Genomic DNA, 26520 nt, shown 5'->3' on the forward strand with positions numbered 1-26520 from the left:
TATATTGAGTTGATAGTCTAGGTTAACCGATGTAACTCATTTTGAAGAAATGAAAAGGAGTTATGTGAATATTATGTGAATTATGTGTTTTATGCTTAAGTATTAGGGCTTAATTAATTAAGAATAAAAATAAGCGTCAAAATTAAAGTGTGATATAAGCCCGATATCTTTACATAAAGTTGTAGTGGTCGAAACAAGGATTTCGGGGATATAAAGAATACCAAAATCCGAGTTATAACGAAGAAGTTATGACCTGTCGAAGTTTCGCGACAAAACCGGCACGGTGCTGAATGTCGTAAAAAGTGAGTTTTTGATAAACTACTTTTTAGCCTTAGTAATCTAAACAAAAGTTGTAGTATTCGTTAAACCGAGAAGTTCGATAAAAAGAACGCCCAAATCTGACTTCGTATGAGGAAGTTATGATTTTTCGAAGTTTCAGCGTAGCAGTAGACAGCTAAAAACTCGAATTTTAGATCGAGCGATTTTTAGCCGACACAACCTAAACGAGAATTGAAGGTCTCGTCATTAGGAGCACAACGGTAAAAAGTCTGACGAAAACGGACGTCGGATGAAGAAGTTATGAATTTTTAACGGATTTCCTGTCCCGGTCTGTTAAAAATAATAATATAAAAATTAAAGTCAAAATTAGCCGACGAAGTCTAAACGGAAGTTATAGATCGTAATTTTAGCTACACGTGCATATAAAGAGCGTCAAAAACGGAGCTCGTATGCGAAAGTTATGGATTTTAGAAGTTTTGGCACGAAAACCGAGAAATTTCGCATAGTCACAATTGCCACGTCACCCTCGCTTAGAAAGTGACACGTGTCCTGCTGAGTCACCTGACTGCTGAGTCATTAGGCTGCTGAGTCACCGAGGCTGCTGAGTCATGCGAGCCACGTGCCCTCTTCTGATTCGACCGAGGAGGAGGCCCAATCCGAAGCAGCCAGCTCCCCAGCCGAAGCTTCGCCCAGCTGCCGCGTGTGTCCGAGCCTCACATAGCCTAGCTCCGAGCCTCGCAGGTGCTCCAGCAAGCCGCGGTCCACTTAGAAGCCGACAGCGAGCCCTCGCATGTGCGAGCCAGGTGCGAGCCATGCGAGCCATGTGCGAGACCTCCCTGCGAAGCCTCTTAGCCGTCGGATCAGGAGACTTCTCAGCCGTTGGATCAAACTTCGGACCCTATAAATAGAAGGGTACCTGCGAGGGTTTCCGGTTACTTTTGGAATTTAGCCATTTTTAGCCCCTCTCTCCATATTTTCTTCATCTTAACATCCCGCAAAGCCCCGGTATCAATTGTAAAGCCCGGAATACCCCACGAAGTGCCCGAGAAGCCCGGAAAATTTATCTTTTCGGTTTCGAAGCCCGACTTTTGCAGAGCCCGGTTTCTCAATAAAACTCCCGGTTTTATTAGAAACGATCGTTTTAGGAAACGAATTGCTGCCCGATTTTCACCAAAATAAGTGAGTGTGTAGTTACTTTCAATTTACACATAGATATGAAGTATTTACCTTGAAATACGTGTTATGTGTAAATATGCTAATTGTTTATTCGAGGTGACTGTTGAATTGACGTTTTATACAAGTTTTAAACTATATATGCTTTTTATCTACAAAATATGTTGGGTAGAACATGGGTAGATGAAATAGTTGATGTGTGTTAAAATGGTGAGAGGCCTCGATGTCGATGTTGTGTTGTTGTTGTAGTCATCTAGCGAAGTATAGATGACGACCACGGACTTTCTAGATAGTCCAGTGGAACACTAGCAGGTTCGCAACTTGTAGGTGTTGATGAATTAAATGTTCATTGGCGTACTTCATCCCCCTCATGGTTGCCTTAAGGACATGTATGGCTGAGGAAACCCCTTAGCAGTAGTGTCCATCCCGATGATAATCCTTAGGCTAGGTCCCTTGTGATAGGTGTTTAGGGACGTAAAGTGAGGACAACGGGAATGGGTAATCAGGGTTATTGTTGATTGGTGAACTTAATAAGTATATTATTATTGTGGGTTGAAAACCCTATATGCTCACCAGGCTCCCAAGCCTGACCCACTCAGTTTTATGATTACAGGTAGTGGACCCCGAGCATAGTCGGAGGACAACGAGAGATTTTTGGATTATAGGCCAGTAGTTGTAAATAACTGTTGAAAGGCTTATAATGTCTTGTTTATGCTTTTGGATCTGTATCGGAACATGACATCCCGAGGTTTTGATATATATATGGAAAACATATACCTTCTTAATGAAGGGTTTTGATAAACTTTTATCATATTTTGTTTGGGGACCAATTCCGCAACATCTTTTAAAAAGATTTCTCTGATTTTATTTTAAAAAGCATAAATTAAATCGGTCTTTTCTAGCCGAGAAATTAGGGGATGTCACAGTTGGTATCAGAGCATTAGTTTAAGCGAACTAAGAAATTGTAGAATTTCTAGACTTGAACTTAGAATGCTAAGTGATGATTGTGAGGTGAGTGTGTACCATATTTTAGACACGAGCACTAGTTTATTTTAGGGAAGATGCCTAAAATGCCCTTATGTGCTAAATGCTATGTGTTTGCCATGTGTGCCATTATTTGTTCGGATCTATGGTCTGTTGCCGACCGGATCTGGAAACCTTATGTGTGTAGGATTCTAAGTGTATGAATACGAGATTAGAACTAACATGTAAACGTTTCGGAGTGATAAGGGAATTGACATGTCTAACAAGGATAAAGACCTAAATTTCGCCTTATTCGGTATATAGATTGTAATGACAAGAACTCGGAGTGGAGCTGGAAATGCAAACAGAAACCAACAACCTCAACCTCCAGTGGTGGAACAGGTGCCTATAGTAGGAGCTGCACCCGAACCCATCACTATGGCTGGAGTACGAACTATGATTCAGGCCATGTTGGCTGAACAGAGGGAGGAATTGAGGCAAATGTTGCTGAACGGCAGGGATGAACCTTCAGTTCCTGTTGAACAACGTGAACTAAATAACGATCGATCTGAAGAAGGGAACAGTAGCAGATCGGTTGGTCATGGTGAACCGTTTGTGGTTGGGAGGAATAACCACGAGCGTAGAGCGGAGAGAAATGGGTGCAAGTATAAGGACTTTATGACTTGCAAGCCATCGACCTTCAATGGAAAAGAAGATCCTGTCGGAGTAATGGATTGGATCTCGGAAATGGAGTTGGCTTTCATGACTTGTGATTGCCAAGGCAAGTTACAAACTACGTTTTCAGTACGTCAGTTCAGGGGTAGTGCTGCCCGTTGGTGGAGCACTTTGGGGAAAACCCTAAGCCCTAACGAGCCACTGCAATTAACTTGGGCAGAGTTCTTAGTGCACTTCAAGCGCAAGTACTGCTCGGCCCAAAACGTACTTGAGTTAGAAAACCAATTTCTAACGTTGCAGAAGGGGAGTATGACCGTTGACGAATATACAAATAACTTCACAGACAAAATGGAGTTTGCTTTGCGTATTGTCCCAGATGAGTTGGCAAAAATAGACAGGTACGCAAAGGGACTTCCATGGGAGTATGCGGTGCCAGTACGTCAGGCACTTACTTTGGAGGCAGCTATCTGGGCTGCCAAGTCTGTTGAAGATATGATAAAAGGGAGAGCCGCCAGCAAGGTTGAAGTTGGCGAAAAGCGAAAGTTTGAAGGAACTTCAGGTTCCAATAAAAAGAACAAATTCTCGAAGACTGGTTCGAGAAAGTTTGGAGGAGGAAGCGAAGCCAAGTGGTGTAACAAGTGTAAGAAGAAACATGCTGGGAAGTGCAGCATGGAAGTCACTTGTTACAAATGTGGAAAGCCAGGGCATTATGCCGATGAATGCAGCTTCAATAAGAACGTATGTTTTGGGTGCAATGAAGAAGGGCATATTTTGAGGGACTGCCCGAAGAAGAAGGACGCAGCAAAACCCAATCTACCACCAAAGCCGAAGGCGAGAGCCTTTCAGATGACCCTCGAAGCTGCGAAAGAAGAAGCCGATGTTGCTTCAGGTACCTTTCTCGTAAACGAATTGCCTGCCCAAATTTTGTTTGATTCTGGAGCCAATTACTCCTTTATATCGCATGAATTTGGTAGAAAGCTAGCTTTGCCTGTAGATAGGCTAGTTAATGCCTTATTAGTCGAGATTGCTAGTGGCAAGTTTGTACCTGTTAGCCATCGTATGAAAAACATCCTCATTGACTTGGATGGGAATAAGTTCCAAGAGGAATTATTGCCTATCGAGTTAAATGGATTCGACATAGTTCTAGGAATGGATTGGCTTAGCGCCAACGATGCAGAAATACTATGTAGAAAGAAGATAGTAAAAGTAAACCCGCCAGGGAAAGAGTCGTTTATGGTGTACGGAGACAAACGCAGAGTAAACTCTGGAATCATTTCCCTAATGAAAGCCAGAAAGTGTTTGGCCAAGGGATGTACATCATATCTAGCATTCGTGATCGATGCCAAGATGGAAAAGAAGGAGGTGCAGAATATTCCGGTGGTGTGTGATTATCCGGAAGTCTTTCCCGAAGATCTTCCCGGATTGCCCCCTGATCGACAAGTAGAATTTCGTATCGACTTGTTGCCAGGAACGACGCCGATAGCGAAAGCACCTTATCGACTAGCGCCAACCGAAATGAAAGAACTTATGACACAACTTCAGGAGTTATTGGACAAAGGTTTTATTCGACCTAGTTCATCACCCTGGGGAGCCCCTGTGTTATTTGTAAAGAAGAAAGATGGAAGCATGAGAATGTGCATCGATTACAGAGAGCTGAACAAAGTGACGATAAAGAACAAGTACCCGTTGCCAAGGATCGATGACTTGTTCGACCAGTTGCAGGGTTCGAGCTATTTCTCGAAGATCGATCTTAGGTCGGGATACCATCAACTAAAGGTGAGAGAGCAGGACACCGAAAAGACTGCTTTTAGAACGAGATATGGATACTATGAATTTTTGGTTATGTCGTTCGGACTAACCAATGCCCCAGCAGCTTTCATGGATTTGATGAATAGGGTTTGTAAACCATTCTTAGATAAATCCGTGATAGTATTCATAGATGATATCTTGATTTATTCGAAAAGCAAGCAGGAGCATGAAAAGCATTTGCGTGAAGTGCTAGAAGTCCTGAAAAAGGAGAAGTTGTATGCAAAGTTCTCCAAGTGTGAATTTTGGATTCAAGAAGTCCAATTTTTAGGTCATGTGGTTAACCAAGAAGGGATAATGGTCGACCCAGCAAAGATTGAAGCTGTAATGAAGTGGGAACAACCAAAAAGTCCTACGGAGATTCGAAGCTTTTTAGGATTAGCTGGATATTACCGAAGGTTTATCCAAGGCTTTTCTTCGATTGCTACTCCATTAACAGCTTTGACCCACAAAGGAGCCACTTATTCTTGGAATGAGAAGCATAAGGAAGCCTTTGAGAAGTTGAAGAAGAGATTGTGTGAAGCACCGATTCTTTCATTGCCCGAAGGAGTTGATGACTTTGCAGTTTATAGCGATGCATCCGGAGTTGGGTTAGGTTGTGTTCTGACCCAAAGGGATAAAGTGATCGCGTATGCATCGAGGCAATTGAAGGAGCATGAAAAGAACTACCCCACTCACGATTTGGAGTTGGCAGCGGTAGTATTTGCCTTGAAGATATGGAGGCATTATCTTTATGGCACCAAGTGTAAACTTTTCACTGATCATAAGAGTCTCCAATATCTCTTTAATCAGAAGGAATTGAACATGAGGCAACGACGTTGGCTAGAGTTACTCAAGGACTACGACTGTGAGATACTTTACCACCCTGGTAAAGCAAATGTTGTTGCTGATGCTCTCAGTCGGAAGGTAAACCTTGAAAAGAAAAGGCCAAGAGCATTGAGAATTGAAGTTGTCTCGACAATTGTGGAAAGTATAAAGAAAGCTCAAGAGGAAGCTTTAGAGAAAAATGACCGAAAGGAAGAACGTTTAGGCAAAACGTTAGTGTTCGGTACAAACAACCAAGGGTTGAAGGTATTTCAAGATAGAATTTGGGTACCTAAGACGGGCGGAATAAGAGATCTTCTGATGGAAGAAGCTCACAAGACCATGTACTCAATTCATCCCGGCAGTACGAAAATGTATAGGGATCTAAAACTCTATTATTGGTGGCCGACGATGAAGCTCGATGTTGCTAAGTATGTGGCCGAGTGTGTAACTTGTGCTAGGGTTAAGGCACAACATCAGAAACCATATGGGAGTTTAGAACCTTTACCCGTACCCATGGGTAAATGGGAAGACGTCACCATGGATTTTGTAACTAAACTGCCTAGAACAAGGAACGGTCACGACATGATTTGGGTGGTCGTTGATCGCTTCACTAAGAGTGCGCATTTCATAGCGGCCAAAGAGAAATGGTCTATGGATAAACTTGCGAATTCTTACGTGAAGGAAATTGTGAGGCTTCACGGTGTTCCGTTAACGATTGTGTCCGATCGTGACAGCCGTTTTACCTCAAGGTTTTGGAGGAGTCTACAAGAGGAATTGGGTACCAAGTTGTGTTTGAGTACAGCTTACCATCCGCAAACCGATGGTCAGAGCGAGCGAACGATTCAAACATTGGAGGATATGCTGAGAGCATGTACCCTAGAATTCCAAGGTAACTGGGATGAACACTTACCTTTAGTAGAATTCTCCTATAATAATAGTTTCCACTCAAGCATTAAGATGGCACCTTATCACGCTTTGTATGGGGAGAAGTGTCGAACGCCATCATGTTGGCTGGAAGCTGGGGAAAAGCAGTTTATGGGACCTGAAATAGTCCATGAGACTACTGAAAAGTTGAAAGTGATAAGGGAAAGGATGTTAGCTGCTCAAGATCGACAAAAGAGTTACGCTGACAAGAAAAGACGACCGATATCCTTCGATGTTGGAGATTCGGTTTTACTTAAAGTCTCGCCGTGGAAGGGACTTATAAGATTTGGGAAACGAGGGAAGTTGAGTCCAAGGTTTATTGGACCATTTAAAGTTCTTCAGAGGATCGGGAATCAAGCTTACAAGCTAGAGTTACCGGAAGAACTAGAGGGTATTCATAACACCTTTCAAGTGTGTTATTTGAGAAAATTCACAGGAGATGTGCCCGACATAATTCCGATTTCTGAGTTAAGGTTGGATGAAAACAAGAGGTTGATCGAAGAACCTGAGGCAATCGTTGACCGTAAGACTATGAAGTTACGACGCAAGATGGTCGATTTAGTGCTTGTGCGCTGGAAACATACGAATGGACCAAATCTCACTTGGGAAACGGAGAGTGACATGATGAGTCGCTACCCGCAGTTGTTTGGTGATATGTGATTCCGGGGACGGAATCATCCTAAGAGGGAGAGAATTGTAACACTCGTGTTTCTAGCCTAGGCATTTATATTGAGTTGATAGTCTAGGTTAACCGATGTAACTCATTTTGAAGAAATGAAAAGGAGTTATGTGAATATTATGTGAATTATGTGTTTTATGCTTAAGTATTAGGGCTTAATTAATTAAGAATAAAAATAAGCGTCAAAATTAAAGTGTGATATAAGCCCGATATCTTTACATAAAGTTGTAGTGGTCGAAACAAGGATTTCGGGGATATAAAGAATACCAAAATCCGAGTTATAACGAAGAAGTTATGACCTGTCGAAGTTTCGCGACAAAACCGGCACGGTGCTGAATGTCGTAAAAAGTGAGTTTTTGATAAACTACTTTTTAGCCTTAGTAATCTAAACAAAAGTTGTAGTATTCGTTAAACCGAGAAGTTCGATAAAAAGAACGCCCAAATCTGACTTCGTATGAGGAAGTTATGATTTTTCGAAGTTTCAGCGTAGCAGTAGACAGCTAAAAACTCGAATTTTAGATCGAGCGATTTTTAGCCGACACAACCTAAACGAGAATTGAAGGTCTCGTCATTAGGAGCACAACGGTAAAAAGTCTGACGAAAACGGACGTCGGATGAAGAAGTTATGAATTTTTAACGGATTTCCTGTCCCGGTCTGTTAAAAATAATAATATAAAAATTAAAGTCAAAATTAGCCGACGAAGTCTAAACGGAAGTTATAGATCGTAATTTTAGCTACACGTGCATATAAAGAACGTCAAAAACGGAGCTCGTATGCGAAAGTTATGGATTTTAGAAGTTTTGGCACGAAAACCGAGAAATTTCGCATAGTCACAATTGCCACGTCACCCTCGCTTAGAAAGTGACACGTGTCCTGCTGAGTCACCTGACTGCTGAGTCATTAGGCTGCTGAGTCACCGAGGCTGCTGAGTCATGCGAGCCACGTGCCCTCTTCTGATTCGACCGAGGAGGAGGCCCAATCCGAAGCAGCCAGCTCCCCAGCCGAAGCTTCGCCCAGCTGCCGCGTGTGTCCGAGCCTCGCATAGCCTAGCTCCGAGCCTCGCAGGTGCTCCAGCAAGCCGCGGTCCACTTAGAAGCCGACAGCGAGCCCTCGCATGTGCGAGCCAGGTGCGAGCCATGCGAGCCATGTGCGAGACCTCCCTGCGAAGCCTCTTAGCCGTCGGATCAGGAGACTTCTCAGCCGTTGGATCAAACTTCGGACCCTATAAATAGAAGGGTACCTGCGAGGGTTTCCGGTTACTTTTGGAATTTAGCCATTTTTAGCCCCTCTCTCCATATTTTCTTCATCTTAACATCCCGCAAAGCCCCGATATCAATTGTAAAGCCCGGAATACCCCACGAAGTGCCCGAGAAGCCCGGAAAATTTATCTTTTCGGTTTCGAAGCCCGACTTTTGCAGAGCCCGGTTTCTCAATAAAACTCCCGGTTTTATTAGAAACGATCGTTTTAGGAAACGAATTGCTGCCCGATTTTCACCAAAATAAGTGAGTGTGTAGTTACTTTCAATTTACACATAGATATGAAGTATTTACCTTGAAATACGTGTTATGTGTAAATATGCTAATTGTTTATTCGAGGTGACTGTTGAATTGACGTTTTATATAAGTTTTAAACTGTATATGCTTTTTATCTACAAAATATGTTGGGTAGAACATGGGTAGATGAAATAGTTGATGTGTGTTAAATTGGTGAGAGGCCTCGATGTCGATGTTGTGTTGTTGTTGTAGTCATCTAGCGAAGTATAGATGACGACCACGGACTTTCTAGATAGTCCAGTGGAACACTAGCAGGTTCGCAACTTGTAGGTGTTGATGAATTAAATGTTCATTGGCGTACTTCATCCCCCTCATGGTTGCCTTAAGGACATGTATGGCTGAGGAAACCCCTTAGCAGTAGTGTCCATCCCGATGATAATCCTTAGGCTAGGTCCCTTGTGATAGGTGTTTAGGGACGTAAAGTGAGGACAACGGGAATGGGTAATCAGGGTTATTGTTGATTGGTGAACTTAATAAGTATATTATTATTGTGGGTTGAAAACCCTATATGCTCACCAGGCTCCCAAGCCTGACCCACTCAGTTTTATGATTACAGGTAGTGGACCCCGAGCATAGTCGGAGGACAACGAGAGATTTTTGGATTATAGGCCAGTAGTTGTAAATAACTGTTGAAAGGCTTATAATGTCTTGTTTATGCTTTTGGATCTGTATCGGAACATGACATCCCGAGGTTTTGATATATATATGGAAAACATATACCTTCTTAATGAAGGGTTTTGATAAACTTTTATCATATTTTGTTTGGGGACCAATTCCGCAACATCTTTTAAAAAGATTTCTCTGATTTTATTTTAAAAAGCATAAATTAAATCGGTCTTTTCTAGCCGAGAAATTAGGGGATGTCACAGTTGGTATCAGAGCATTAGTTTAAGCGAACTAAGAAATTGTAGAATTTCTAGACTTGAACTTAGAATGCTAAGTGATGATTGTGAGGTGAGTGTCTACCATATTTTAGACACGAGCACTAGTTTATTTTAGGGAAGATGCCTAAAATGCCCTTATGTGCTAAATGCTATGTGTTTGCCATGTGTGCCATTATTTGTTCGGATCTATGGTCTGTTGCCGACCGGATCTGGAAACCTTATGTGTGTAGGATTCTAAGTGTATGAATACGAGATTAGAACTAACATGTAAACGTTTCGGAGTGATAAGGGAATTGACATGTCTAACAAGGATAAAGACCTAAATTTCGCCTTATTCGGTATATAGATTGTAATGACAAGAACTCGGAGTGGAGCTGGAAATGCAAACAGAAACCAACAACCTCAACCTCCAGTGGTGGAACAGGTGCCTATAGTAGGAGCTGCACCCGAACCCATCACTATGGCTGGAGTACGAACTATGATTCAGGCCATGTTGGCTGAACAGAGGGAGGAATTGAGGCAAATGTTGCTGAACGGCAGGGATGAACCTTCAGTTCCTGTTGAACAACGTGAACTAAATAACGATCGATCTGAAGAAGGGAACAGTAGCAGATCGGTTGGTCATGGTGAACCGTTTGTGGTTGGGAGGAATAACCACGAGCGTAGAGCGGAGAGAAATGGGTGCAAGTATAAGGACTTTATGACTTGCAAGCCATCGACCTTCAATGGAAAAGAAGATCCTGTCGGAGTAATGGATTGGATCTCGGAAATGGAGTTGGCTTTCATGACTTGTGATTGCCAAGGCAAGTTACAAACTACGTTTTCAGTACGTCAGTTCAGGGGTAGTGCTGCCCGTTGGTGGAGCACTTTGGGGAAAACCCTAAGCCCTAACGAGTTTTATGAACAAATGGTATACACCATCATGCACCCCAAGCTTTTTCATGGACTTTTTATGGTAGAATTTTGTCGGCCGGATTGCGCGACCCCGAAGATTGGAGCGATAGGTTTTGATCTCAGCATTTGTAAGGGAAGGATCGCTTCCCTCTTCTCCTCTTTTTTTCCGTTTACCGGCTGCTTTGCGTGATGGACTGGCAGTATCCTTTTGCGGGTTAGGATCGATCGATGATCCATGGGTGCGTGTCCGAGCCGTGGTTTTGCCCATTTTCGAAACCTACAATATCAAAAACAACTTCACCAAAGTAATCCCTCACCTCACCACTCTCAAATCAATGCAACTATCTTTAAACCGAACACAAAAAATTCCAAGAAATAATGACACCCAACTTTTGACAATTTAAAATGGTTTCAACAACACCACTCGGTTTATTTGACAATTCCAACAAAAATTTGACAGCATTATGAGACAAAATGAGAAAATCCCAACCAAAGTTTAAACAATTTTTGAACAAATTTCCAAGCAAATCAACCAATCTCAACCATTCTCAAATCAATGTTTTCAAATAAACCGGGCAACAACTAACGATCCTAGGTAATTTCCAAAGCATAATTGGATGCAATTATCGCATTGAAACAATGCAATGTAATAAAAACCAAGGAAGGAAAATACCCGAATTATCCCAAAATTGAACTTGAACCCGGAATCCGCTACCGTGCACCCCAAGCTTTGGTTATTCGTGGGTGCCAAAATGCAAGACTTGTTCACTGAAGGAAAATTTTTAACTTTATTTGTGTGAAAAATCCGACGGCGGCTCGTGGTGGCTCAAAAATTCCGGGAAATTTTTTTTTTTTTGGTGAGATTTTGAGGTTTTGTTCGGTTAGATGTAAAGAGCTTGGAAAAAGAAACACTTTGGTGGTGTCGGAATTGCGAAAGGTGGTCGGAGTTGGCCGGAAAATGGCCGGAAAGCGGCGAGTTGGGTGGTGGTGGCGCCCCTAAACCCGACAATGGATCGGAGTGAATTTTGGGTGGGGTTTGTAGAGCACGGAAAATGATGAAGAATGGCGGTGGTCTCGTCGGATTCCGACCGGTGGAACTCCGGGAAATCGATTTTTAGTGAAAAGTGGGTTTATGTGTTCTTGAAAGTTTAAGAGAGAATGGTGAGGGTTTGAGAGAATGAAATGAAGAAGAAGAGTTGCTGGAGGTTTTCAATCCATATTCAAGTGTGGTCAACACCCGGTCAACGTTGGTCAACTCATTAAACCACTTGGTCAACGAAAGTCAAAGCTGGTCAACAAAATAAGGGCTAGTCGTCAAAACATCACGCGGGTCGCGCAGAGGGGGCGCGCGGGTCGCGCACATGTTGCAGTTTGGATTTGATCTTTGTTGCATGTTGGAGACCGGCCGCGCACACCAGCCGCGCACCCGTGCGCGGGTCGCGCGGATCATGCAGAGTTCTGGTCCCGGTTTGCGATTTTTTTTCGTTTTCTTCACTAGTTCTTGATTCGGAAGGCCCCAAACACCTAGAAACTCTTGGCTTCTTCAAAAATGACTTCAAAAGTTGCATCAAAACATTTTCAAAACTTCTTTATTCGAACGTAGAAATATGAAAGCATAAAGCTTTCCAAAAATGCCCCTCTTTAACGTCTTAGGCGAGACGTCCTTCTAGCTTGGTTCAACACACCGGGACATCCAAGTGGATGATTTCAATAACACTTGCATTAAAACCTTCATAGAATGGCTTTAATCGGTGCCCATTGACTTTGAAAATTTGTCCCGTTTCTTCACTTTGGATTTCCACCGCTCCATGGTCAAAAGTCTTTATTACAACAAATGGGCCAATCCACCTTGATCTTAATTTGCCCGGGAATAACTTCAACCGTGAATGGTAAAGTAAGACCCTATGTCCCGGTTCAAAATTCTTCCGGGTGATGGACTTGTCGTGGAAGAGCTTCGTTTTCTCCTTATAAATCCTTGCGTTTTCATAGGATTCGTTTCTCAATTCTTCTAGCTCTTGGAGGTGAAGTTTCCTATGCCTTCCAGCCTCGTCAATGTCGAAGTTGCATTTCTTGACCGCCCAAAATGCTCGGTGTTCTAACTCGACGGGAAGATGACAAGGTTTTCCGAAAACTAATCTGAAGGGGGACATTCCAATCGGGGTCTTATAAGCGGTCCGATATGCCCATAAGGCATCGTCGAGTCTCAAACTCCAATCCTTCTTTGTCGGATTCACCGTTTTCTCTAGAATAGACTTCACTTCACGATTCGACACCTCCGCTTGACCATTCGTTTGAGGGTGATAGGCAGTAGAGACACGATGAGTCACGTGATACTTCTTCAATAGAGCCTCCATCATTTTGTTGCAGAAGTGCGTCCCTCTATCACTAATCAAAGCCCTAGGCACACCAAATCTCGCAAAAACATTAGACTTTAAAAACTCGATAACCGTTTTGGCATCGTCCGATCTTGTGGCTTTGGCTTCAACCCATTTAGAAACATAGTCAACCGCGAGTAAAATATAAACGTTGCCAAATGACACGGGAAATGGGCCCATAAAATCAATCCCCCATACGTCAAAAATTTCACAAACAAGGATTGGATTTTGGGGCATTTGGTTCTTTTGTGAAATGTTTCCCGTTCTTTGGCATCACTCACAACTTTTGCAAAACATATAACAATCGCGTGACATGGTTGGCCAAAATAATCCACATTCAAGGACTTTTCTCAAAGTCCGGCTAGGTCCGAAGTGTCCCCCACAAGCAAATTCATGACAAAATTGCAAAATGGAGTGGTGCTCTTGTTGGGGCACACATCGCCTAATGATTTGATCGGGACAATGTTTCCACAAATAAGGTTCATCCCACACATAGTATTTTGCATTACTTTTCAACTTGTCTTTTTGAGAACGCGTGAATGTGTCGGGATACCTTTTTGTGACCAGAAAGTTAACGATATCGGCATACCAAGGAATAGATTGGGTAAGGGAAAAGAGATGCTCATCCGGAAACTCGTCCCGCAATGGGAGAGGAGTTTCATTTGAAGTGATCCGACTTAGATGATCGGCAACGAGGTTCTCGCATCCGCTCTTATCCCGGATTTCCAAGTCAAATTCTTGTAACAGTAGGATCCACCGGATGAGTCTCGGTTTTGCATCTTTCTTCGTCATCAAGTACTTAACAGCTGCGTGATCCGAATACACTATGACCTTGGTACCAAGTAGGTATTGTCTAAATTTCTCCAAGGCGAACACTATGGCCAATAGCTCCTTCTCCGTGGTAGAGTAGTTGCTTTGGGCATTTTCTAGTGTCCTTGATGCATAATAGATCACATGGGAGGACCTCCCATTCTTTTGACCCAAAACGGCGCCAATCGCATAGTTGCTTGCATCGCACATGATCTCAAAAGGGAGATCCCAATTTGGTGCTTGCATGATGGGAGCGGATGTAAGCAACTCTTTGAGCTTGTCAAAAGCTTCTTTGCACGCCTCATTGAACTCAAAATCGACCTCCTTTTGCAAGAGTTGGCACATTGGTCTTGTTATCTTTGAAAAATCCTTGATGAATCTTCGGTAGAAACCTGCATGGCCCAGAAAAGAACGAACTTCCCGAACACAAGTCGGGTAAGGTAAGCTTTGAATAACATCAATTTTTGCCTTATCTACCTCAATTCCTTTTTTAGACACAATGTGACCCAAAATGAGACCTTGACTCACCATGAAATGACATTTCTCAAAATTCAAAACCAAGTTTGTTTCAATGCATCTTTTTAAAATTTTTGTGAGATTAGTCAAACATTCTTGAAAGGAGTTGCCATAGACCGTGAAATCATCCATAAAAACCTCAATTATGTTTTCAACGTATTCCGAAAAGATACTAACCATACAACGTTGGAAAGTGGCCGGGGCGTTACACAATCCAAATGGCATTCTCCGGTAGGCAAAAGTACCAAATGGACATGTAAATGTCGTCTTTTCTTGGTCTTCCGGTGCCACCGGGATTTGGTGAAAACCGGAATACCCGTCGAGACAACAATAATGAGATTTCCCGGCCAACCTTTCTAACATTAGGTCAATGAAAGGCAATGGGAAATGATCTTTTCTTGTGCTTGCATTGAGTTTGCGGTAGTCAATACATACTCTCCACCCGTTTTGCACACGAGTGGGGACCATCATACCTTTGTTGTTCTCGACCACCGTGATTCCCGTCTTCTTTGGAACGACTTGCACCGGGCTCACCCACTTGCTATCCGAGATTGGATAGATCATCCCCGCGTCAAGAAGCTTTAATATCTCTTTCTTCACAACTTCCATCATTGGCGGATTTAACCTTCTTTGCGCGTCTCTACTTGGCTTGCATTCATCCTCCATTAAGATCTTGTGCATACAAGTGGAGGGGCTCAAACCCTTGATATCCGCAATCGTCCAACCCATGGCTTCTTTATGCTCCTTCAACACCTTGAGGAGTTGCTCTTCTTCGAATTCGGTTAAATGAGTTGAAATGATAACCGGAAGGGTTTCATTCTTTCCCAAGTAAGCATACTTCAAATGTTGAGGTAAGACCTTCAATTCCAATTCGGGTGGTTGAACAAGGGATGGCGGCAATTTTGTGTGAGTTGGGGGCAATTCAATTTGCTTGACATCTAATCTTGTGAATTTTTTCATCTCCATTTTACTTACCAACTTCTCAACTTCCGGATCCAAAGAATAAAGCTTTAATTGTTCGGCTAGCTTCCCGCAATCGAATCCTTTGCTCAAGATCATTTCCAACATATCACCGTTAGACAACTCAAACAATTCTTGAGTAATTGGCTCAACAACATCAACAAAGTACAAAGATGAGACGTCACTAGGATATCTCATGGCATCATAAATATTAAAACTTATTGTTTCGCCATCAAACTCCATTGTCAAACTTCCCGCATACACATCGATCTTTGTCCTAGCCGTCTTCAAAAACGGTCTCCCAAGCAAGATTAGAGCCGATTTGGAGGACACTTGCTCATCTAGATCAATCACATAGAAATCCGTCGGGAAGACTAATTGGTTCACTTGCACTAGGACATCTTCTAAAACACCTCTAGGAAAGACACTCGATTTATCCGCAAGAGAGATTATGACACCGGTTTCACTTAAGGGTCCGACATTTAATGATTCATATACTGAATAGGGCATGACATTGATAGAAGCACCAAGATCAAGCATAGCACTACTAAAAGTGACATCCCCAATCTTGCAAGGAACCGTGAACATTCCGGGATCTTTGCATTTGGGTGGAAGTTTCCTTTGTAAAACCGCGGATGCGTTTTCATTCATCAAAATTTTCTCATTTCCCTTCAACTTCCTCTTGTTGGTACAAAGTTCTTTCAAGAACTTTGCATATCTCGGGATTTGCTTGATTGCGTCAAGTAGAGGGATGTTTACTTCCACCTTTCGGAAGGTGTCCAAAATCTCTTTCTCCTCCATATTCTTCTTTGAAGTTGAAAGTCGGGAGGGGAACGGTGGTTGAGTGGATATTGGTGTTACTAGAGGGGCAGTCTTCTTTGGAACTCCGGCTTGTGCATCATTCTTGATTATAGGTACTTCAACGGGAATAACTTCTATCTCTTCCTCTTCTTCCCTCGGCTTCTTCTTTGAACTACTTTCTCCGGCTTGTTTGCCACTTCTCAATGTCACCACATTGACATTTGGGTTCTTTTCGGTTTGAGAAGGGAGTTTACCACGGGATTCCAACTTGCTTATGGATGTAACTATATCTCCCATTTGTGCTTCAAGGTTGGAGATACTAGTCCTTGTTTCTTTTTGAAATTGTTGGGTACTAGTGGCTAGAGATTTGACAATGTCTTCAAGAGACATTCCGGAGCTACTTGGTTGGGATTGAGGAGGTTGTTGATGATGATGTGGAGGGTGCGGTTTGGGTTGATAGTGTGGTTGTTGATGTTGGTAATGAGGTTGTGGTGGTGGATAGGATGGTCTAACTAATGCATTTTGAGGCAATGGTCTTGGGTTGTAGCTCATGTTGGGATTTGGCTTCCAACTTGAGTTATATGCATTTTGGTAACCGGATGGTTTGTTGTGGTAGTTTTGGAATTCTCCCGTGGCATTCACATGCTCTGCATCTTCTTGAAGGATGGGACACATATCCGTAGGATGTCCCATTGTTGCACATATTCCACAAACCATCACTTGTGGAGTTTGTCCCATGGCTAGCTTTAGGACAACGGAGGTTAGATCTTTGATTTGAGACTCGAGATTTGATGTTCCCACTTCATTGACTTTGTGTTGTGTGTCTCTTTTCATATCTTGGCGAGGGCCAAAATGTTGTGAATTCGCGGCTATGGTGTTGAAAAGTTGTCTTGTTTGTTGTGGGGTTTTACTAAAGACATCTCCACCACTTGAGGCATCAACTAGTCTTCTCTCCATTGGCAACAATCCCTCGTAGAAGTGTTGAATGAGGAGTTGTTCCGGAATTTGATGTTGTGGGCAACTATAGCACAAGTTGTTGAACCTCTCCCAATAATCATGGAAAGTCTCATTTTGACCTTGGCGGATTCCACAAATCTCATTTCGAAGACTTGAGACTCTTGAGGCGGGATAGAACTTATCAAGGAAAGCTCTTGCCATGTCGGTCCATGAGTTGATCGACCCCGGTGGAAGATAGAATAACCAATCTTTTGCTCTATCGGCCAATGAAAAGGGGAATGCCCTTAGCTTGATTTGGTCATCGGTTGACCCTTGTGGCTTCATGCTAGTGCAAATAATGTGGAACATCTTCAAGTGCTTATGAGGGTCTTCGTTCTCCAATCCATGAAAAGTTGGTAGGTGGTGGACTAAACTTGACTTCAATTCCGAACCTCCTTCCAAAACCGGGTAATTGATACCGGTTGGAGTTTGTGTAACATCGGTCTCCATCATTTGCCTCAAGGTTCTCTCGGGAACTTCTCCTCCGTCCGCCATTACAATTGGTTCAATAATGAGTGGATTTTGTTGTAGGGGTGGTGTTTCGGGAATTTCTTGGCGAGGGTCGGGACTAGAATCGGGTTCTATATCACTTAATGAAGCGGTTTCAACCTCCAAATCCCTGTGGGGGTTAGAAGTTTGACCACGTTCAATTCGCTTTTCCTTTGCTAAACGCCTTGTTTCTTTTTCGATTTTTGGATTGTAAATCAAGTCACCTGTACGCTGAGATCTGGGCATAGAGAAATAAATTGATTAAAAATAAACCAATCCCCGGCAACGGCGCCAAAAATTTGGTGGTTGTCGAGGCCAACACAAATAATAACCCTAAATATTACACACTAAAATAGTGTATAGTGGTAAAGGGATCGAATCCACGGAGATTGGTTCAATTTATAACTCTATGAAAAATCTCTTTGTAAAAATACTTGTAAAAGGACAATAAAAATAAAATGGGGGGTTTTGTTGTTTTGAAATACTTGAAACAAACTAGAATTAACTATGATTTAAATAGACAAATGCAACAAAAATAAGAGTTTGATGTAAAATCAATGAGGGAGAGATGGTTGACTTAAAGTTTCCTCACTTTGACTTTTGATGAACATATCATTAGAATCCAATGGTGCAATACTTTGATTTAAATCCTTAATTTGGATATAGTAATCCAAGAAGCTTGAGATTACCTAGACTTTTCTTAATTGTTGAAATGGCTAGAGAAGCTCATAACAATTTCCTTAGTCAAAGTCACTAATTCCAAATAGCATGTAATTAGTGAAAGTCAACTAGCATTAAGAACCAAAAAGTCACCAAATCCAAGAGGGGTCAAATGCTTTCACCACCATGTTGGAGGAAATGTTTTTATGATTGTGTGAAGCAAAAACAACACAAAAATCATTTGTTGCTTGCTAATTTGAGGATCCTTTACTTAATCAAGAAATTAGCCAACTAATCACCACAAACACATTTAAACTCATGAACTAAAACATACAAGTAGTGATAAGATGTTAAAACACAAAACATTCCCATAAAGATTTAAGAACATGTTCATGGATTCTTCAACATTCAACAAAAGTTCAAAGGATTAACCAAAAGTCAACCAATATTAGTTTAGCCAAGCATGGCTAAACACAAAGAAACAAAGTTAGAGAAATTTGTACCAAACATTAAGCAAGAATCAAGAGGTAAAAATATGATGTTCTTCAAGGGTTCTTGGCCTTCAAAAGTCTCCAAAACTCCAGAGAGAATCTTCAAAAATCGGATGTCCAAGAGTATGCAAAAGATGGGCACCAACCTTCCTCAAATAGCTCAAAAGAAGGATTTCCGAAATTGCCCCTGCAGGGCCTTGCGCGACCCGCGTGCTTCTGCGCGGGTGGGTTGCGCGGGTGGTACCTGACATGGGCTCCTTTGAGATTTTGGGCCTCTAAAGCATATCCCACTAGCCCAGATCGAATCCAATCACCTCCTAGCCCATTTTCTTCAAGTTTTTCTTCATTTAAAGCCCAATTTGACCTCTCTAAATCCTCCAAAGCTCGTGAACTCGCCCGATTAATAATTTTCATACGCTTGAATGTTCCCCCGCATCTTTCAAATTTAAAGCTCAATTCTTCCAAGCCTTCAAGCAATTGACAAGTCCACCCCATGAATCACCTTCATAGCCATAAAGCATGAAATCTCCAATTCCCTTCAAGCCCAATCGCCTCGCAAGAGTGCCTCCCCCCTAGTTTCCAAGAAAATCTGCAATAATGCTCAAGAAACTAGAAAGTACCCCGAAATGGTCATAAAAATAACAAAAAGGGAAAATATGCATGAAAGTTAACTAAAATGCGAATGAAATGTACTAAAATAAACTATAAAAATAAGTAAATAAAATGAAGCTATCATGATGACTTGAGAGTTGTAAGTTATAGTGATGCTAGCTTTCAGACTGATAGGGATAATTTCCGCTCTCAGTCAGGCTGGGTCTTTATCTTAAACGGGGGAGCAATTTCTTGGAAGAGTTCCAAGCAAGAGACAGTGGCTGATTCAAGTTGTGAATCAGAGTGTATAGCAGCAAGCGAGGCAGCAAAGGAGGCAATATGGTTGAAGAACTTCATTGGAGACCTTGGAGTAGTACCAGCTATTAAGGAGCCAATGGAAATTTTCTGTGATAGTGAATGTGCAGTTGCCTTAGCCAAGGAACCAAGGGATCACCGGAGATCCAGACACATCGACAGAAAATGCCATTTCATCAGACATCGAATAGAAGAAGGACTCCCCGTGGCAAAGAAGGTATCATCGGATGAGAATCCAGCAGATCCCCTCATGAAGGCAATGACTCGGGTTAAGCATCTCTAGCATGCTCGAGGCATAGGGCTGAAGGATGATATTAGTTTTAGTAGTTAGATAATTTTACGAAATTTGTAAAGTATAATTGACATTAGATGATGAATAAAAGGTGTTTTATTTATGAGTAAAGTGTTGCTATCTCTTGTCGATCGTTTACTATATTTCTTTTGCATGTTTTGACTTCCAGAATAATTATGTTTGGTATATCATATTATTCGAACCTCCACAGTCGGTCATATGTAAGAAGTAGGTATGAATCAAGACTGTCATGATTGGTTGCAGAGGTCTAAGTTGTTAGACATGGCTACAACACTCATGAGTGCTCATAAGTTCTAAACATTGGACTCAACCCACGATCACTGGAATCACTTCATGGAATTGATCTCGAGTGATCGTGAGACGGTAATATCATATAAGTCTTCAAACCTAGAGATATGATTTGTGCCTATGAGTTGGTTATGCATTGATTATACGAAAACTCATTGGTAACTCGATGTTATAAAACGTGCTCTTGTGTGTAATTCCATAAGTAGTAGAGCAAACATATGCGTCGAAGTTTATATGTTCCTTCTTGGATTAGAAGCTGATATCTAGGCCCCTCGATGATTTTGTTCTGACCTATGTGTCGGGCCCGGTCAGAACTAAGTTAATGTGTTCAATTAAGTTCTTTGTCAAACAAATCGGAAATCGGGAAACAAACTGCTGAGAAATAAGTAAGACATTGTTCTATGTATTTGTCCGGCTGATATCTAGAATAGAGGATTATATGATCACTTATCTTAAATGGCGTATCATCATCTTCTCAGTTCCGAGAGACCTTGAAAGAGCTACGATTGCTGATCGGTTCCTAAAGTCATACTTGCAGTTATTGTTATTACATTTATCTAAGTGGGAGACTGTTGGATAAGATGTCTAAGTCCATAACTATTTCTGGTATGTACTTCACTCGACCCGGTATGGTCCATTTGGGTTGCATGGCACCATGCATTTGGATAGACTAAATGAGAGAAATAACACTTGTGGTTTATTAATATATTATAAGTTCTAATATAATAATAGTATTGATCAAGAATTCATTTGGAATTAATTAAGTGATCAAAAGATAACTAATTAAATATATGGGTTGATTATGTAAATCATCCATAACTTGTATAGTGGGCTAAGAAGCTCCATGGATTATAAAGTTAGGTTAAACCTATAGGACGCTCCATGGATGCTCCATGGGATTTACAAAACCATAGGTCATGGAAATGAAGAGCCATGACACATTAGGGTTTACATGGTGTAACCCTAGATGTGTCACACTACATAAGGATCATCTCCTCCATCAAAATCGGGTACACAAAGAGAAGTGAGGGCTAGGCCGATTTTTAGAGTGTATGCGTTCTCTTTAAATTCATTCCAAAAGCATTTGGTGTTATGTGAAGCATTTGAGGCATCACACTTGGGGTGCTAGGCTCACAAGGTTTCAAGGAATCAAAATAAACTACAAGGTATGTATTTCTAGCTATCCTTTTAGGATAAAAGTTCCCCATGTATGCTAGATAGGATTATGAACCTTAGAAACCAAATTTTGCATGTATTTAGACAAACATTGATCCAAGGTTATTTGGGTTTCATGTACACTTAGGAAGTGTTAGAATGCTCAAAACCCATCAACTACAACAGAAGCTATCAAGACAACAACAAAACCTATTCTGAAAGGAATTGTTATTGGCTCTTCTACTGAAGGAGGAAGTTCAAGTTCTGCTAAACCAAAACCTTCTGAAGATGATGGAAAAGGGAAGGGGAATTTGGTTGAAAAATCGAAAGAAGAGAAGAAGGCCGAAATTGAAGCTGAAATGGAGAAACAAAGGCAGATACAGAGCATACTAAGACTTCTTTAATGTGATCGACCTGGTATGGATAAGGGAGATCCAAAGAAGTTTTACAGTTATGAGAATACTGAAGCAAGATTTGCTTTGAATCACATGTATGCGTTTGAGAAAAAGACTAACAAAAGCTACTCTATCACTAATACTGATATGAGTCAGCTTGATTTTCTAGTGAATGAAATGATCTTTATCATAGCTCAGTACAAGATAGTTGAGAAGTTCGAAAACGAGGATGATTTTATTCATATGAAACTTAGGTTTCATGCAGTTGTTGGAAAATAACTAGAAGAAACATGGTCATTGGTGAAGATCAAGAAGGTTATCAGTATAAAGAAAGATGTAATGTTCGAGAATACGATACATAATTTTCGGTATCTTGTTGTCAGAGCGAATAATCAAGCATGCGATTTCTCTGTTGCTGATTTTCCTACAATGAACTTGAATGACCTGATTCAGGTTGCATTAATCTTGAAAGACATAGAGGCTTCGCAACTTCAAGGGACTGAAAAAGATGTATTGAGGCTTGGTCTTGCCCATATCAAAATCTCCATAGACAGTTACTATGATTATCTAGCATTCAGTGATGAGGAGTTAGCATCAGCAATGGGAAGGGAAGTGAAAGTATCTATGGAATTCTAGAAGACTCATGCTGAACTGAAGAAATATGCTGATGAGGAGATTTGCTTAAAACCTTTTGGATTGGTCTTTGTAGGAAAAGATAAGAATTGCAAAGCTAAGAGGTTTTTGTTCCAACCAAGTGAAGTGGAAAGATACACTACCTCATAACATACGAACTTCATTGTTCGTATGAATAATTGCAAGAAGAATAATGATGGAGATAAAGCTGAGTTAAAGAAAATTTTGACATAGTACTCGGAGATACGAAGGATGACGCACTTTGCTACACAGATTCTCACAAATTGAGAAGTTCGACATGATTACAAATGGGAGATGTACAGTCAAAATATCTTGTAATATGTCGAAGTATGTGTATGTGTCACTTTCGTATGTTTTCTATGTATTTTCTAAGGCATCTTTTTAACGAAGCGTAATGTCTATCCTTAGTGTTTTTTGTACTTTCAGCCTCCTATAAATAGGAGCTGAACATAGAGTTGATAGTAGAGTTTTCCAATCATTTACTATCAGTTTTGTACTCTTGTTCTCTGAAAGTAAAATGAGCTAAATGAGATCTTATTTACTTCTTTTGTTCATATTACATCATTTTACTCTGATTTGATTATTATACTCGATTAAACTCTTCTACAATCTACAGATATATTTGAACTTGTTGATGTTTCTGATCGCAATTAAGCCTAATAGGCTCATGGTGGAGGAAGTATTTTGTCTTTTTGAAAGAAAAATATGTATGGTGACTGCAATTTCTTATGAGTTTAAAAGTTTGATGAGTTGTTGGTTTTTGAAAGCAAGTTGCAGTTTTCATTTTGTCTCTTTTGAGGTCAAGTTGGAGGTTGTGGAAATTCGTCTTCCAGAAGTACCATGTTTGCAATAATTCAAGGACCATAAGTGTAATATTGGAGATGATGACGCCAAATTCAACGACAACTTCTCTTTTTCAAAAAGATATTTGGTGCTTATGTTAATAGGACTACATGCATATTAACCGGATGTTATAAATATTCTTTACGTTATAAATGTTCTTTATGTTATAAATATTCTGTGTGTTGGTTGGTTCTTTTATTTGATAATATATATATATATATATATATATATATATATATATATATATATATATATATATATGTGTGTGTGTGGGTGTGTGTGTTTGTGTATGTGTGTGTATACAAATTTCACCATTTCCATTTCTTAGTATTTCCTCTTAATTAAAAATCTGTAACACTGCAAAATTATAGTGGATTGTTTATCTGCTTCTTCAGCCCATGGTTTTTTCTGAATTCGTTTTTCCGCGTAAATCATTGTGTCTTTTTTATTTACCTTTTCCATTCGTATTTTATTGGTGGTTTATTATTGTTTGACATTTTGATCCTATTCCGCATTGAGCTAACAATATTATAAATGATTTGGATATTTAGGGGTGCAACACACTAGTCGTTTACTACAGTGTTATATAATTTTTTATTTTGGTAATTTTCTGATATGTGATTCATCAGTTTGATCGCATCATATACTCATCAGTGTATATACAAATTCTTCTGTCGTACTCTTTTTGAAGACAATGACAATGACCCACTAGATTTCTTAGTTATCATGCTTTAATAGATGGTTACTTATTTTTTTGGTTGTCAAATGCAATATGTAGAAACACTTTCATACATTTATATCTTATAACATCCTATTATAGCATTGTCCTTTCAAGTATGGTAGTGTCATTCATATACAAAGCAATTAATAAGAACAAATTGAAAATACAATGGTGTGGTAGATAAATGAAAGTATGATACTATAAATGAAAACTATTTCTCAATTGTTGCAATACAATGTTTAGTAAACTTATGGTATATATTATTTTCATTAAGGTAGGACGTCGGTGATTACTTGATGGAAGTTTTTAGATATTGATATACACTTCATATAGACTATTGTTTTACTCATGATGTAGGTGAATATATGATAAATCATAGTTTCTTGCGATTGGATTTACAAAATGCTTATTAGGTCTTTAGTGAGGTTAAGCGCGTTGGGGTGGCAGTGGGGTGGGTTTCGGATTTTTTCAAAATGCTTATCGGGTCTTTAATGATATGAAAACAATGATTTTTTTTTGTATTCTTCACATTTTCTTTACGATTCGATGTGTTTTGAATTACTTTATCTTTTCCCTATTAAAGAATCAGATGAAATTATGAAGTGTCTCTCTCATACTTTTTTTATTCATACGTGTTATTAGTTCAGAGGTTAGTAGAGTATAAAACCAGTTGAGAAGAGATTTAGAAAAACTTTCTATCGGGAACATGTTACTGTTTGGAGATTGATATGCCCTGTTAGATTCTAATATTATTATATGTTTTCACATTTGAATTATTCTTTAAGATTATGAACAACATTTTAAAATTATTATCATAGATATTTTTGACCGTTCATATTCTTTTCACAATATGTCTTTACTCTTTGCCCATTTTCATTGATATTTTTAGCATTTTAACAACTAAAGTTACAATTAGGAATCCGACATGTATGTGTAATAATTTACATCCATGTCATATTAGATGGCTAAATCTGGTATTATTGTTAATTACACTCATATGATTGCCCCTGTTAAAGACGGAATTTTTTCGCCTCTTACCAAACACATAGGAGAACAGATATAGGAATACAACAACCTTATACATGAACTCAATTTTCTTGACCATATTTTCATCACTTCTCACACCCCTTGTCGGCGGTGGAAATATCATGTTGTATGACGTTTGATGTGGTACATAGTTATTAAATATATTGAACAATACACAAAAAAATATAACACAAACATTCCTTTTATTCATTAGATAATAGGTTACATTATGGTTTTTAGTACAAGCAGACCACACTTCCTAACATAGACTAAACAATCAAGGACCTATAGTACTTACTTTTATGTTTGTACTTGACTTTTGTTTTAAAACACATATTTTTTTATCTTTTAAATTTGAATTGTAATAAATGTTGTTGATATTAATAGAAAATTTTTATTATGAAATTTGGAACGTTACATTTTTTACAAAACCTTAATATTTTATTTCTCATATAACAATTTCATTTTCATGATTTATTGTGTTTGTTTTTTAAGGTTATTCAATTTTATATTTCAGTATATAACATCATATTTTTTCATTAATCTAGAATGTGGCTCGTATCTTTAAAACACTTTACATTTTAATACGAACCAGCCATTTTAAAGCTACTGACAAATCTTCTATCTTTTGTGTGTGTGTATATATATATATATATATATATATATATATATATATATATATATATATATATATATATATATATATATATATATATATATATGGATAATTATTGTGTGACCATAAGAACCAATATAAGAACCAATATGGAATTAAAAAAAACTTAAACCATTAAATAAAAAAATGAAGATAATAGGTTACATTATTGTTTTTAGTACCAACACACCACATTTACTAACAAAGACTAAACAATCAAGGACACATAGTACTTACTTTTATGATTTCCTAACATAGACTAAACAATCAACCACACTTACTTTTATGTTTGTACTCTGAGTTATATTTTTTTCAATTTTTAAATTGGAATTGGAATAAATGTTATTGACATTAATAGAAAAATTTTACTATGAAATTTGGGACGTTATATTTTTTACAAAACCTTAATCTTTTATTTGTCATATAACAATTTCATTTTCATGATTTATTGTGTTTGGTTTTTAGGGTGATTCAATTTTACATTTTAGTATATAACATCATCATATTTTTTCATTAATCTAGAACGTGGCCTGTATCTTTAAAACACTTTACATTTTAATATGAACCAACCGTTATAAAGTAACAAACAAATCTTCAACCTTATATATATATATATATATATATATATATATATATATATATATATATATATATATATATATAGAGAGAGAGAGAGAGAGAGAAAGAGAGGGGAGAGAGACGTTGATATGCGTATGGACAATTATTGTGTGATCATAGGAACCAATATGGATTTAAAAAAAATTAAATTTTTAAATAAATAAATGAAGGTAGATTAGTAATATTACATATATATTAGATAAATTCCA

At 39.5% G+C, this 26520-nt stretch overlaps 1 protein-coding gene across 1 annotated transcript; it reads right to left on the bottom strand.

The window, feature by feature from the left end:
- Positions 1-15322: 15322 nt before the first annotated feature.
- LOC145089202 (uncharacterized) lies at positions 15323-16101 on the bottom strand. Its single transcript, XM_079027671.1, has 2 exons — positions 15431-16101; positions 15323-15383 (listed from the first exon to the last, which is right to left on the bottom strand). Exons 1-2 carry the CDS (start codon positions 16099-16101, stop codon positions 15323-15325), a joined length of 732 nt encoding a protein of 243 aa, XP_078883797.1.
- Positions 16102-26520: the final 10419 nt, after the last annotated feature.

This window comes from Lactuca serriola, chromosome 2, assembly GCF_051521515.1.
Source record: "Lactuca serriola cultivar US96UC23 chromosome 2, Lser_US96UC23_V15, whole genome shotgun sequence".
Lineage (NCBI taxonomy): Eukaryota > Viridiplantae > Streptophyta > Magnoliopsida > Asterales > Asteraceae > Lactuca > Lactuca serriola.